The sequence below is a fragment of the Equus quagga genome, chromosome 12, assembly GCF_021613505.1.
Source record: "Equus quagga isolate Etosha38 chromosome 12, UCLA_HA_Equagga_1.0, whole genome shotgun sequence".
NCBI classification, from domain to species: domain Eukaryota; kingdom Metazoa; phylum Chordata; class Mammalia; order Perissodactyla; family Equidae; genus Equus; species Equus quagga.
In genome coordinates this window covers 90,286,624-90,302,365 of record NC_060278.1, presented here as the reverse complement: position 1 = coordinate 90,302,365, position 15,742 = coordinate 90,286,624, and the positions used below count along the sequence as shown (strand labels likewise).

The following is a 15,742-nucleotide window of genomic DNA, read 5'->3' as shown; positions in this document are numbered from 1 at the left end:
AATTCTCACCCTGTAAGAACTTGTTCAAGAGAGAGAATTCATTCACACAATTACAACCCAGCAAAATAACTTGTAACAGTTTGATGAGCTATAGAAAAAATGCAGTCACAATGTAGCAGCAAGATGCTGCTTTGGAGAACTTACCTGTGGCTGTCCTCACACGCTCTGCCCTCCAAGTTACACAGACACAGATGAGTGGCGGTGTGCCTTTTGGCCAGCCCTCCACTTGTGCACAGGCATTCCACCCCCTCTTTCTTCCTTCAAGATTCAGTTTCTGCGGCTGTCCCCTGTGCTTCCCCATGCCTCATCAATTTCTCTCTCTCCTGAAGCATGACCATCAGCATACAAACATGCTCTCCAGCTATTCATCCATTTCCCTGCTCCCTTTACAGCAGAACTCCTTAAAAAAGTAATCTATACTCCTTGTAACCCCCTCCTCTTCTACCATTGTCACTAAACCAACTCCAATCAGACTTTTATATCTAAAATCTTCCAACTGGCTTAACAAAGACGTGGTCTCCTATCGTGTGCCCAACACTGTTCTAGGCTCTCAGAGTCAGCAAGGAACACAAAGGACAAAAACTTTCTATCCCCAAGGAGTTCATATTCTCAGGTAGGAAGAGAAACAATATACTGTATTTTACTTATTTTTCAGCTAAAGATAAGAACTATAGAGAATGGGGCTGGGCTGGTGGCGCAGCAGTTAAGTGTGCACGTTCCACTTCGGTGGCCCTGGGTTCACCGGTTCAAATCCCGGGTGCAGACATGGCACCGCTTGGCAACCCATGCTGTGGCAGGTGTCCCACATATACAGTAGAGGAAGATGGGCACGGATGTTAGCTCAGGGCCAGTCTTCCTCAGCAAAAACAGGAGGATTGGCAGCAGATGTTAGCTCAGGGCTAATCTTCCTCAAAAAAAAAAAAAGAACCATAGAGAAAAATAAGACAGAGAGAAAAAATGGGGCACTGAGAGGGAGGATTACAATTTTAAATAAGGTGACCAGGGTAGGCTTCACTGAGGTGATACGTAAACCAAAGCCTGGAGGAAGTGAGAACAAGCCATGTGACTCTGGGGAAGATCATTCCAGGCAGAGGGAACACCAAACACAAAGGCCCAGGAGGGGAGAGTGCCTGGCCAGGAGCCCCTGTGACTGGAGTGCTTCAAGTAGAGGGAGACATGAAGCAACTGCCTCTTTAACAGAGCATTCTGGTTACTATGTTGAGAAGAGAATGATGGCTGGGGTGGGGACAAGGAAGCGGGGACACCAGGTAGGAGGCTACTGTAACAATCCAAGTAAAGATGGTGGTAACCCGCACCAAGTGTAATGGTAGAGGTGGTGACAAGATGTCAGAAACTAGTTTTGGTCCTGCTCAACAGAAATGATAAAAGGTCGTTTATGGAGATGGGGAAGACCATGAGAGAAATGAATTTTGGAGGTAAGATGAATATTTGGTTTGGGATAAAGTTTGAAATGTCTTTTGAGACATCCAACTAGTAACACTGAGCAGGAGGCTGGATATATGGGTCTCAAGTTCAAGGGAGGGGTCAACATTAGAGATGTAAATTAGGGAATCATTAGCATAAAAATTGTTATCGAAAGTCATCAAACTGGATGAGAGGAACCGTCACTGAAACTAGCTAGAGAGGAGAGCTAAGTGCTCAACATTAAGAGGTCAAGAAGAAGTGAAGAAACTAGCAAAGGAGACTGAAAAGATATGGCCAGAGAGAGAAGAGGAAAGCTATGAAAAATGGGGTCCTAGTCTCCAATGCTGCTGTAACAAATTACCACAAATTTATTGGCTTAAAACAACACAAATGTATTCTCTTAATATTTATTGTTGTGGCCCTTTCCTCTATCTTCAAAATGCACCACTCCCCAACTTCTGCTTCCACAGTCATATCTCCTTCTCTGACTCTTGTCCTCCCATCTTCCTCTTTTAAGCCCTGTGACTACACTGGGCCCACCCAAATGAAACAGGATCATCTCCCCATCTCAAGATCCTTAACTTAATCACATCTGCAAAGTCCCTTTTGCCATGTAAGACAATATACTCACAAGCTCTGGAGATCAGAACATGGACATTTTCGGGGGGTCATCATTGTGTCTGCCACATCAAGTGAGAAAGTATTCTCAGGAAGAAGAAATGATTAACTGGGCCAAATGTTACTTAGGTCAAGTTAAGATGACCTCAACTTAAGATTAGGCAAAAAAATCACAATTGAATTCAGCAACATGGAAGTCATCACCAACACTGATAAGAAGAGTTTCAACAAAGTGGAATCAAGAGAAAGAGAGCAGGGAAAATGGAGACAGATGAGCAGAGGCAATCTATTTAGGATAGGATGTTTTGCTATAAAGAACAGAGAAATGAGGCAGTTGCAAGATGAAGATACGGATCAAGAAAAAAGTTTTTCCCATATGGGAAAAAAATACCTGGTTTTATGCTGTTGAGAATGATCCTGTAAAGGGAAAAAACAGAAAATGAAGGAAAAAAGGGGAGACCTATTGGAGCAATGTCCTTCAGTAGATGAGAATGAACAGGTCTAACAATCAGGGAGAGGGGCTGGTTTAGAAAACAGCATGTTCTGCCACAGAAATAGGAAGAAAAGTCAGCCAATGTGTCTTACTTGTTTTTCCCAGCCACATTCAGCTGTGCGGGCACAAGAAAGGAAGAGATGAAAAGCTGGACTTAAGAATGGTGGTTACCAGGGGCTGGGGGAGGAGGAACGGAGTTGTTGTTACTTAATGGGCATAGAGTTTCAGTTTCATAAGATGAAGAGTTCTGGAGGTTGGTTACACAACAACGGGAATGGACTTAACACTACTGAACTGCACACTTCACAACGGTTAAGATGGTAAATTTTGTTAGGTGTATTTTATCACAATTAAAAATCAAAATAAGTAATTAAAAAAAGCCAATGAGAACTTTAGGTCAGTGAAAACAGACAAATGAAATCATACACATTGCTAGCTTTACATTAATTGTTTCCAATTTTTGCGGCTTGTGATTCTGACAGTAAGAATAAATGTGGTGGTCCTTACAATAATAATACACTCATGCACCACATAATGACACCTCCGTCAATGACAGACCACATCCCCACTGTCAAGTGACACATGACTGTAATAAAAAACTTGGATTTAACCAGGAGAAACACTGGATTTTTGCCAGGAGGCTACAGTGAAGGGGAAAGAGAGGAAAAGGGATTGAGGGTATATGTGAGATAGTGATTACAGAGACTCTAGGCTGAGCAAAGAAGAAAATGAGGACATAAGGAGAGTGAAGGCTGGGAAAATGTGGAAGGATCAATAGACTATGGGATCAACAGACTGTTAAATCCAGTAGGGTTTCAGCGTTGGAGCTGGGGAAGTAGATGAAATGAGCCGAAATGCTTCTTATATGATGTAGAAGGCCTCCGTGTTGAGTTCTCCAACTAAGCACGCTCCTGACTGAAGGTCTTTACAACTACTGTCCCCTCTGTCTGGGTGGCACTTCCTTCCCTCAGATATCCTCACAGTGTGCTTCCTAATTTATCTGGGCCTCTGATCAAACAGCATCTCATCAGAAAGGCCTTCCCTGACACTTCCCTGACACCTTTAGAATAGAACCTCCTTCAATCATTCTCCATCCCACAGCCCCATGGTACTTTTCTTTTTTGCACTTAACCCCTGAAGGAACGTGGGTAGGAAACCAAGGGCATCTGCCACACAGTGTACCTCAAATATTTGTTGAATGAAGGAACTACTTCATGAACAACCTTGATTTCCCTCAGATGGATAGGGAGGAAATTAGTGAAGCAGCCAAGTCAAGGAAGAGACCAGAAGGGGAAAATGGTGGCCCTCAGAAAAAGTGAACAAAACGTCTGAGCTTTTGTAATGGGAAGAACATAGGCTTTGCAGCCTAGGTTGGACTCCCAAGATCCACTATTTGTGTGACCTTGGGCAAGACACCGAACTTCTCAAAGCCTCAATTTCCTCCTATGCAATATGGCGATAGACATTCACCAATCTCCAAAGATTATCAAGAAGAGTAGAAATATTTCACACAGAGCATACTCTATAAATATTAGTTCATGCTTCATTTCTTCAATTTCACAAGCATAAAGTGGGAATAATGTCAACTGCCACTCCCTGTTTAATTGGGGGTGATCATCAGGAGGGTAAAATGACACTAACAATACATACCTGGAGTTCTTGCCATTGAAGGCACTATCATCTATGGGGTGTGTCAGTGCATAGTGTATACATCACACAGTGCTGAATCATAATTTTTTTTTCTTTTAGTAAAAAGGTCATGAATTTAATGCCCTCTCCCTCAGCCTCCTGCACATACAATTTGCACTGTTTTCAACAGACCATACTTAGCATGCCTGGGGTTTGATGCATTAGAGATATGTTCCTGTTCCCTCACCTTTTACCCAAACTCTATCTTCTCACCTGTTATTTTTTCCAATAGAGAAACATCTTGCACTTCCTGGGGCAAAGAAGCAATTTTCTGTCGGACAGTAGCATCCCCCGATGCGGCATTTTCCAGGTCCTGCAGAGCTTTGATGAGTTCCTCAGTCTGGACGAAGAGAACACAAACAACACTATGCAGTAAGACACACGGGGTTTAAAGGAAACTAACTGGGAGTTAAATGAGGTGGAGGTAAAGTCTAAAGGATCATTCTGGACATGTAAAAAGATAACTGTTCTTAGTCCCAGAGCTGATGCTGAAGTCAACGAGATGTACTCTAAGAGAAGGTACAAAGGTAATTTTTCTAAGTCCATGGCCAAACGTGAAGAAAATTCTACATAATTCTTTAAAAACACAATTTTTTTAAAGAGTATATTTTTAGCAACTTAAGAAAATGAAGTCTGGTTCACCCTGTCTAATTTCAAATGATGCATAATTTCTAGTACAGAATGGTCTCCAATATAGAATAAAGGTACACGTATCAGATGTTGAACAACTCTGTGTTGACTGATTAAATGAAATGACACCACCTACTCTAATTCTTTCTTGGGTTTGCTTTACAGAACGATGTTGCAAGATGACATTTTCAATTTCGGCAGCCACTCCCAAAATTAAATGTGTCAAACTCATTAATTACAAACAAGGGGGAAAAGAAAATCAGGAAGAACAAACCAATTTGCATACTCTGTGTATACCAAAAAGGAGTTTTTAAATTGTCAGAAAACACAGAATGCTGACAGGTTAGCCCATGCATAATGACCCAGGAGCAGTTAACAATGTAGATGGTGGTCAGGTTATCCTGAACAGTGATAATTCAGGATGTTCTCTTGAAGTGTTTAAATGCTAAGATACATGGACCAACACTGCCTTCACTTATCCCCCAGTTTAGTTTGACATTTTAACATAAGACAAACCAGACAGGCTTCCTCTTTACATAGGCCTTGAACACACCTATATGCAATGAAGAAAAGCTGTTTTAGACAAAATCAGGGGCAGTGTAACTCAGGGAAAACAGCATGAGCTCTGACGTTAGTCAGACCCGGATTCAAATTAAGACATCGGGCAAATTACTTAATCTGTCTCCTTGGGCCTCATTTTCTTTGACTGTAAATAAATAAGTAAAGAGCTAAAATGAACCAACCACACAGAGTTCATGGGTTAACTTATATAAGAGCCAAATAATGCAAATATATGGTTAAAAACTCAGTAAACGGTAGCTCTGTTTCAATAAATAGGTTATATTATAGCAAATTTGCTATTGCCATGCAGACTGGCCACAGAAACTAATGAGGTGTTTACTTACAAAAAACAACCTTTCCACTGGGGACAAGCCACAGCAGAGGACTTCTGAAAGGTAACATTATATACCCCTTTCACAAAAATCTCCTTTGTAAAAATATTTTCAACTCCTAGGAATGACAAAAAGCCAAGTCGACATACTCCATAAAACAGAAATCCATCCCAGAGTCACGGCATGCCAAGACAAAGTCAACCTGCCGCCTGCCAAGCTTCACTGGGTGGCTCTTGCACCCACTGCCCTGGGAGCTGCCCTCTGGTGATTCCCTACTAGTGGTCACCACCGCCACCTAGTGGCCATAATCTTTAACTAGAGGTCACTTCACCAAGCCGCTGTGCCCTACACTCTGGGGGTCAAGACATACCAAGAGGGGTCCTGCAGAAGGATCTTGGGGAGAGTAGCTTCCAGGGTAGTCATCATCCTCCTCCTCTTGTATCTGCTGAAAAGTTCGCTTCAGAGACTTCTTCTCCTCTGTTGCTAGACGAAAGAAAAAAGTGACAAATCTGGGTCACAAAAGCCTGCATAGGTAAGAGTCAAATGCTATGTACAATGGGTCACATGTGAGAAAGGGCAGAAGGGGTGTCTATTTCCAAGATGGCTTAACATTAACCTTTATGCCTGGTCTTTTAAATTGGTGGTAGTTCCCTACATTACTGAAAAGTCAAAATGGCCTTAGTCTGTCATCTCAGATTCACTCACTTGAAAAATACTCCTGAAAACAAGCATCTAAAACTTGTTAGCAAACTAACATATTTGATTTAAAAAACCTCATTATCTTAAAAAAAAAAGTTAACAGAAGTAAAGTGGTAAGAAACCCATCAGATAATAAAGAAGCAAGCCGATGTGTGCAAGAGTTTGTAGAGAATGTACTACATATAAAATGAGATACTTTATGCTTTCAAGGATAATTTCAGAAAATCAAAAGTAGAGAGAAACCCATCAATAAAATTGTGTCAAAAACTCTAAACACAAATATCCTTTAAACTATCCTTTTAAAAGCAAAACAAACCTAATTTTACCTTAAAAATAACCATTACTAGAAATATGATTGACACTACTAAGACAAATGACTTAAGTTACCAGTTTAAAATTAACCACTTTTGAGGCTAACAGGTTACATTTTTTATTATTTGTATCATATGCTTTTAAATTGTTATGACAGATGTGTTAATTCCAAAATCATTCCTTTTGCATCAAATTGGACAATACAAAATACATGCCAAACCACCATGGGACATAAATCTAAGTGATAAATTCAGGTTTGGAAAGTCAAGAAACTATCGGACACCTAACATGTACCAGGCATTGCAATCGTTTCTTTACATTTAATCCTCAACAATTCTAAGATGTAATATCTCTATTTTTCAAGTGAGAAAATGAAGACCCAGAGAGGTTAAATAACTCAACTAAAGGTATGGCTTCAAAATCTGTGCCCTATCCACTGCAGTCGAATTACTTAGCAACACACAACTACCCTCTCATCTGTCAAATGAGGGGTTACCATGCACCTGCCTCAGAACTCTGTGAGTCATACACAGAATAACGTACACTTCTTGCTTAATTAAACACTTTCTTCTGGAATCAAGGATGTAGTTCCTGTTTCCTACCTTATACATTAACTGACCAAACTATGTTTGACGTGAAAGCAAAGTCAATATCATGTTTCATCTTTTCTTAATGTTGTTTGTCTATTCTACTGAAAAAAAGAAACAGCAGCATTTGCAGTAGAGGCAGTCCTCACTTTGCATGATTCTATTATGCATGGATTTATTACCACTGTGTAAACGACACCAGTCCCCCCAATAACATGGTTCAAATTTCAGATACCATGGTGTGTGAATCCAGAGTAACTGCACAAACAACAAACTCCACGGCTAACTTCAGCCCACAGACAACTATGTAAATAACACAAGTGTATCATGATCACCGATCACATTACTTCTTTCAAGGTCAGTGATGGGTCACTGCACATTTGTTATTCAGTTCACACAGACGGCAAAGTGTTTAGTTCTGTTGTCTCCCAGTGATAAAATCCACGTGACGTTTTATAAAAATGACTAATCAAAACAGGGAACCGACTGAGAAAGATGAAAGCGCAGCAAAGAAACTAAAATTAATGCTGGAAGAGACAGGTGAATGGAACATAAATGGAGTTGTAGAAGAAACAGCTGGCTGTAGGAAGGCTGGTGCTGTCACACCCTTCTACAGACCAGATTCACAGCAAGAGGAATTTAGTGAAGGCCAACATAGCAACAAAAATGAAGAAAGGGGCTGTGATGAAAAGGATGACAATGTCTTAGAGTGATGCTGACAAAAAACTTCATATTAAAGGAACTCTCAGAGATATTTCATGACACTGAAAGCACAAGGGATAAAATGTTGGAAGCTGATCCGAATTTAGGAAGAAGTATGACAATACACTAAGACAGAAAAGATGCTTCTTCCATATCATCAATTATCTAAGAAAGCAACCTTTGTTCAACCCACTCTTGATAAGTTTGTTACAAAGAAATAAAACACTTTAATTCTCAATGTTTCTAATTTTTCATGTCATAGCACAATAAATAAATACTAGTTTTAGAATCTTCTTTGTTTCTCTATACATTTGTAATCAACAGTGAGCTTTCAATTTTTTGACAAAAAATTTTAAAAGTCATAGAACAATCATGATTTTTCCCATTGATTTATTAAGATCACTTTGCATGGTTTCAGCTTGCATGGTCATTTTTTACAGTTTTGCACTACTATGCAAAGCAAGGACTGCTATATTTCTAAAACAGAAAATTTGTTAGGATATAATTTGCATGTGAAATATCTAACAGTACTTAGCACACAGCAGCTGCCTAATTTATCTATAGTGTGTGGTATGGCCCCCCCAGACATTTAGCCACTACAGCATCAAAGTGGCTGTGTGGAGGAGTGGCCACTAGAATGTAACTCCAAGGGCAAAAAAAAAAAACTTATGTTCTGTTCACCTCCGAGCACCTGCTCAATAAATAAATAAATAGATGTTAAATACACAAAAGAAGGTAGAAAAACTTATAAATTTTGAATTCTTCAGTTTTCAAACTCTCATACAGAAATTATTGCATATAAAAACCACACATCACCAAATATCCTAGGACACTCAGAATCACGAACGTTGGCACTGGAAGGCCTCAGATAGACCTGTTTCTGTTTTCCCCACCTATGCTTTTCACGAGCATGTCAAGGTCCACAGGCTGCGGTTTGTCCAGAGTCTGAGAGCTCGTGAGTCTAAGTCTGGATCCTACAGGCAAAGTCGTCTGCCTCCTAATCTGGAGTTTTTACCACTTCATGCTGCCACTGACTCATTAAAAATTGAAATCAAACTGATGAAAACAGTCTCAGGGCCATTTCCGTCCTCTGCCATGCTGATGCAAGAGGGTATAGCAGGAGGTAACTATATCATTCTACTTTTCCAGTTCTCGCTTATCTCCACTTGGAGGACCTACTAGAAATGAATTATTCATCATTCCCCCTTCGGGTTCCTTCTTTGCTGAGCTATCTATTTCCACTATGAACACTTTCACTGGCCCCATCTTCCAACCACAAAACCTGAGACCCCCGGAATCTCTCTTGAAGTCCCGACTTCTAGCAGATGCCACACCTCTGAGGGATTCTTACATATCTCCTCTTCCTACTCCTTCCCACAGCCTCTTACCAGCAATCTGTCTTTTATCATGTCTCGTCCCGACCACTGTTCCAACCAATCCTTGCCTCCAGTCACTCCTTTTCCAACTCAGACTACACTCTTATGAAATTAATCTCTCTAAAGCTGAGCTCTCACCCCGTCACACCTCTATTTGAAAACCTGGAATGGCCACCTAAGTTCAAAGCCTACTTGTGGTAATGGTAACATCATCTCGAGCACTCCCTCCTTCTCTCAGTCGGCATCATCTCCCTCTAACTCCCACAGCACTGGGGCCTCTCTTTGAAAGTGCTTGGCCCTTGCTACTTTGTATGGCCATTGGCGGACACAGGCCTTACCTCTCTGATAGAAACACTGAGTTTCTTATTCCTTTACATTCCTATAATACCTAGACAAGCGTCAACAGACCTGTTTGAAACCTCTTGAAGGCAGAGGAAGCATAGAGCTTGAAGAGTGCTAGAGCCATGCCAGAAACGACTATCAATGCTTCCCTTTACACAAATGGGACAGCGTGCTCTAGCAATTCTCCCCTGACTCACTAGTACCAAGTTAGCAGTGTTCTCAGTGTAGTCAGACAGCCATTAAAAATAGCCTAGGAAATCTGTCAGTCCATTCCTACGTCTAAGATAAGGCACCTTCCACTCTCAAGTTGGCTTCTGATCACAGTATCTACACTCCCTTTTTTACTCACTCAACCACTCTGTTTACAGGCAGGGCAAACACTATGGGTGGCCAAAACCATCCTGTCCTCATATTGTGCACCTTCTATTCTACCCTCCAATCTGTCCCTGGGTCTCCAGGGGGCTTGTACTCAGCTAACCTTCAAGTCCCTCTGGTACCTAAGAGTTTATGGTATGCCTCTTGGAGACCTGATTGTGGTAGATTCCAGACATTATGGCAAACTGTGAAACTAATTTTAAGGCAAAAACCTAGACTGAAGGATCGCAAATAACATTACAAAATGCAGCCATCTACCCATAAAGCTGGATCTTCTAAAGGATCCACTTGAAATTTTCTGTGATTAAAAAAAAAATCCCACAGATTTTTATTATTTTTAGAATGAAAAAAGAATCAGGAAATATTGTTGGCAACAGCTCCCTCATTCTTCGCTCCCTCCCTGCAAAATAAGGGGAAATTTTTAAAAAAGCATATTAAACTTTACTTGTAGAGAGAAAAAGGTCTGCAGCAAGCAAAGGGCTGACACCCAAGGCACAGCTCTGACCGTACTACCCGTATCACTCACTGAACTGAGCGGCCAGGTCTGGACTTGAACCTGGGAAGCTGGGCCTAGAGCTCCTGCTCTTAACCCTTGTGATTTTGCCTGGCACAAAATCTGGGGGACTGAAAATACTAACCAATCTCCCCCACTTTTGCTACTAGTTCATATCCAGAAATTTAGAATATCAGATATTAGAACAGGGCAGGGGGAATAAAAATCATATCACATTAATAACATCTTACCTACATTATCTCAAGTAATCCTCAGAACAACCCTATGAGGTATTACTATTAATAGCCATATTGTACAACGAGGAACCTGAGGCTCAGAGGGGTCAAATGCCATGCCCAAGGTCACACAGCTTCGAAGTGGCAGAGCTGGGATTAATACACTGGTAGTCTCATTTCAAATCCTTGCTCTGAATAGCTAAACTAACTATATTAAGGTCCAGGAAAGCTGGGTGACCTGTTCATGAATCCACACCTTAATTCAAGTCTACTGAATCCATGTGGTTTCAAGGAAAAAGTATGGTGCGAAGAACACAGGCTTTAAAGTCATATAGAAGTGGGTCTGAATTCTCTACTTACCAATTACATCTATTTGGACAAAATTACTATACCCTTTTGAGCCTTAGTATTCTCATCTGAAATATGAAAATAATACCAAATTCAGAGAGTAGTCATAAGGGTTTAAAATAAATGAATACGAAAAGCAGCCAGCAGAGTGGCTGGTGCCTAACAGTGCTCAATAAATGCTTTTCCCTTTGTATCTACAGTTCCTTTCTAAATCCCGCAACTATAGGATACCGCGTGATTCACATGTGACTCAAGTAAATAACGAAGTTCCATTCAGTCAAGCAGCAGCCTGAGTATTCCCTAGAACAGAGAGACAACTCTAGAACACCTGGGGAGACAGGTATATAAACTCTAGAAACCTCGAGTTCTAAAACAAAATTCCTAAACTCACACATTTTCCAATGCTAGAAGATCTGTCACAGTTTCAAAGCAAAAATGTTATTTCAAAGTTAAACTCTAAAAAGTTGTCTGAAGACAAAGAATTACCCATGAATCAAAGCTGAAATCTGAAAGGACTATTTAAATTTGGAAATAAACGTCTGAAGAACTCATCAGTATTTTGAAAGGACTGTGGTAAAATATTCTGATAACTCAGGTCCAAAGACGACAATGCGAAGACAGAGTGAGTGAGTTGGGACTATACACACATTGTAACCTTTTGAGATGTGTCGTCTTTACAGAACAGAGAAAGAAATTATCCCTGGACCAGCATTACCCTCCACATAGAGGAATACCGGCTCTACTGTTGTTAATGTCTAGACGCTCAAAAAAAAAACCCAGAAACTCAAGGGAGCTATTTTCAAATCTACCACTGCCACAAATTCCCCAATTTGTCTGACTGCTCCCTGAGTGCAGAACCATTTCTCACTCCTCTCGTTCTTTCCTGTAGCATCAAGCATAGCAGTTACTCAAAGTACATATCTGGCAAATGCTTGGTGAATTGAAATTCAACACTTAGCTTTAAACATCATCTTCCAGAGCTCTCCTATTTGCCTTAAAGGTATTTTAAAAAATCAGCACTGTTTACCAACGAACTCTAAGACTGAGCAGAGAAAAGAATGCTGGATACTTCCCCAACGCTCTGCAGAACATCTCCACAGGACACAGTACAAACACTATCAGAATCCAAAACAGAACACCTTGCTTTCCAGAAGCTACCACCAGAGTGATCCCAAAATTGTTTTCTACAACTCCAAGTAAAACAAAAATGACCTGCAGCCTGTAAACACTTATGTCATTCTTAGAAAGCCTCTAATCTTTCGTTTCACAGGAAAGTGAAATGCATATAAACAGCCCTGGAAGAGATCATGAAAGGTACAGAATAAAGGCTTACTGAATGAATGATATTATCATATGCTAATCATGGCTAAGTTCTACGGCAGAGACATGTACAAAGTACCAGAGGAACACAGAGGGAATGGCTACACATGCCCAGACAAGATAGAGAAGGTGTCAGAATGAGAACAGCATTCTTGAAGAGGTCACCACACAGTAAAAGGGACAGAAGGACGTTTCAGGCAGAGGCAACAGCAGATACAAAGGAAGTGGTGCCAACTGAGCATCCAGAGGGGAAACTGCTGGTAATTTAGAACGGCCCAAGAATATGGTGTACATGAGGGAATGGCAACATCTGGAAAAGCAAACTAGTTCAGATTATAAAGGGTCCTAAATACTATGTTAGTACTTGGACTTGATGCTCTAGGCAATGAGTATGTGTGCAGTCAGAGCAGATCTGTAGCTTAGAAACATGTCATGCCAACTAGAATCAAACTGCAGCTAACCAGAACCCAAAGAACCAAATAACGTTTGATCTTACTCCTCTTTAAAGAAAAAAAATAACATAAGCTCTTAAGAAAGAAGTGGTAAAATTCACACACATACCTGTCCACACTTCCTGAGGATATCCTGGCTTCAGTAAAGACCAAAATCAATTTTAGACGGCAAGCTGATAACCATCAAAAGTATGTTCCAAAGTCACATCAGTATTTAATGAAACCAAGTTCTAAAAGGGCTAAGGTACTATTCAAGATCCTACAGCAGTTAGTGCAGGGCTAGGACAAAATCTTAGTCCTGAGTACTGCCTAGTTTCCCCCAACTCTAGACAACTTTGTTGTTCCTTTCCCTTGTGCAAAGAAAGTCTCTGAAAGGCAGGAGAGAGCCAAGGAGAATACAGAGCAAAATTCAGGGTGTGAGATGATGAATAGCATGAACACTAGAGCCAGGCTTACACGCTTCGAGCACTACATAAATTCTCACCATCATTTATGATCATCTCTCTCTGAAGAATCATATAATCGCTGGTGGTTCACAGCAACCCCCACTGCAGCTTTTCATATTTGATTCGAAAGTAGGCAAAGACCAAGAGCTGTAAACATGTGGTGATGTTTCTACCTTTGGGGGGAGGGCTCTTGGAGTCCTCCATAGACAGCTTCAGCTGCTGTATGAACTCGCCGCCATACACACTTCTTTCTTGCCAGATGTTCAGCAATCTTTCTAAAGGTTTTTTACAGCCTTCATCTGCCTCTCTGCCCAGAAAAGACGAAAAGATATGTATAAGCTTAAGATTTTTTGTTTTTGATTATGACAGATCTGCTTAAAAAAAAAAATCAACAACTGACTAAATGATTTACATATTTAAAAACAGAAGGAAGAGTAAGGTACATTTTGTGATAAATGGTTACCCAAAACTTGACCAGAAACTGCATTCTTCCTGTGGTGTACAGGGATGAGAGAGGAATTATGTTACAGAAGTAATCTGTGCCTTTTATCCCCTTTGAGAGATGGGGCAAAAAGGGCAAAAAGCCAATGGTTGATTTTTACAGACAGAGAATTATCAAAAATCGATCCTATTAATTGTGACAGATTGCTTTTTAAGAAGACATTAACTGAAATCTAGTGCCAAACATTCTGCTGGAAATTAAAGGGGGGCCAAAACTTTTAAGGATAGAAAAAAATTTTCTAAAAAACCCACAAATGTTTAGAATGGGGAATAAATTCACTACAACTCATCAATGCTAACACACCAAGACCTCTACAAGTATAAATACAATTGTCCATGCATATATGCCAAGACTGATCTCAACTTTACATTAACTACTTCTTTTTTTTGGTGAGGAAGATTGCCCCTGAGCTAATAACTGTGCCAGTCTTCCTATTTTGTACGTGGGACGCCACCACAGCATGGCCTGATGAGCACTGTGTAGGTCTGTGCCCAAGATCTGAAACCGCAAACCCTGGGCCACTGAAGTGGAGCAAACTTAACCACTAAGCCACCGGGTCAGCCCCACACTTCATGATTTTTTAATTCTGGACGAGGTTTGTATTCCAGGTGCACACAAAAGTGTCTAACAGATAATCTTAGAACACAGTGAGTATAAGACTGTCCTCTGTAATTTATTTCTGAAAGAAGCTAGTTTTTTTCCTGACATATTATAATCCTGAAACAACATTTTTCAATGAGCTGACTATAACTAGCACTTGATGTGAACCAGCTGCTTGCCATAAAATGGCAGACAGCAAGTGGAAGAGTGGGGGGAGACTTTCTGAAAGGAAAACGAATTCCCCATCCTCCACTGTGTTACGATGAACCGTTCTGGTTGGAAAGCTGTCCGGATGTCAATGATCTTACACTGAGTGACTTCAAACAGGAAGGGACACCCTGACATCTCAGTATCTAAGTCAATATCTTTAATGGGAACTTCAAGAAGAAACCACACCAAATGCACCGAGATGGGAATTTCACCTCCCCTCAGCCCTGACAGCACTTTTCTAAAACTTATGTTAACATTCAAGGTGAAGTGAGGTTTCAACCTAATCCAGTCATATTGTATTACTTATGAATTATTAGCGACAAGTTTCACTGAATTGGGGTCCAAGTACTAAATCAGGGTACATACAAATTATTTTTTCTTAAACCTTTTTTCTTTTAGTCAAAGGTGAGAGAGAGGAAAAAAAGGTAAAAACATTTCCACTAGTAGTTTATAAAACTTGAAGATATGACCTAATTATTTGATATTTGAGATCAAACACTTATTCCACCTTCAAAATATATCTAGAAACAAATTACTTCTCACCTCTTCTGCTAACAACCTGGTCCAAGCCACTATCATCTCTTGCCTGATTACTACAACAGCCTCATTATCGGTCTCCCTGCTTCCACACTTGTCCTCCTACAATCTATTCTAAGCTTTAAAAACATAATTCTAGCTAGTGTGTTAAGGCAGATGACGTCACTCTTTTGCTCAAAACTTTCACGGTTTTCTCATTCTCCCTCAGAATACAGTGAAAGTTCTTATAAAGCCTATGATGCCCTTCTCAACCCAGCCCATTATTCCGAGGCCTTATCTCCTACTCCCTGACCTCCTCCCTCCCCTACAACTACCCTGGCCCTCCCGCCTCAGGGCCTTTGCACTTAAAGTTCACTTGGCCTGGAACCACGTTTCCCCAGGTGGTGGCATGGCTCGTTCTCTCTCCTCCTTCAGGTGTATACTTACCTTACATAGCACCTTTTCAGTGAGTCCTTCC

The 15,742-nt window shown here is 40.6% G+C and overlaps 1 protein-coding gene across 1 annotated transcript in view; it reads right to left on the bottom strand.

Moving 5' to 3' along the window:
* Nucleotides 1-15,742, bottom strand: part of RPRD1B (regulation of nuclear pre-mRNA domain containing 1B) — a 52,428-nt gene that overhangs the window by 25,229 nt on the left and 11,457 nt on the right. Inside the window, exons 3-5 of the mRNA XM_046678355.1 lie at nucleotides 13,610-13,743; nucleotides 6,119-6,231; nucleotides 4,439-4,565 (exon numbers count right to left, since the gene is read on the bottom strand). Coding sequence (XP_046534311.1) covers nucleotides 4,439-4,565; nucleotides 6,119-6,231; nucleotides 13,610-13,743 — 374 coding nt within the window. The remainder of the gene's footprint in view (nucleotides 1-4,438; nucleotides 4,566-6,118; nucleotides 6,232-13,609; nucleotides 13,744-15,742) is intronic.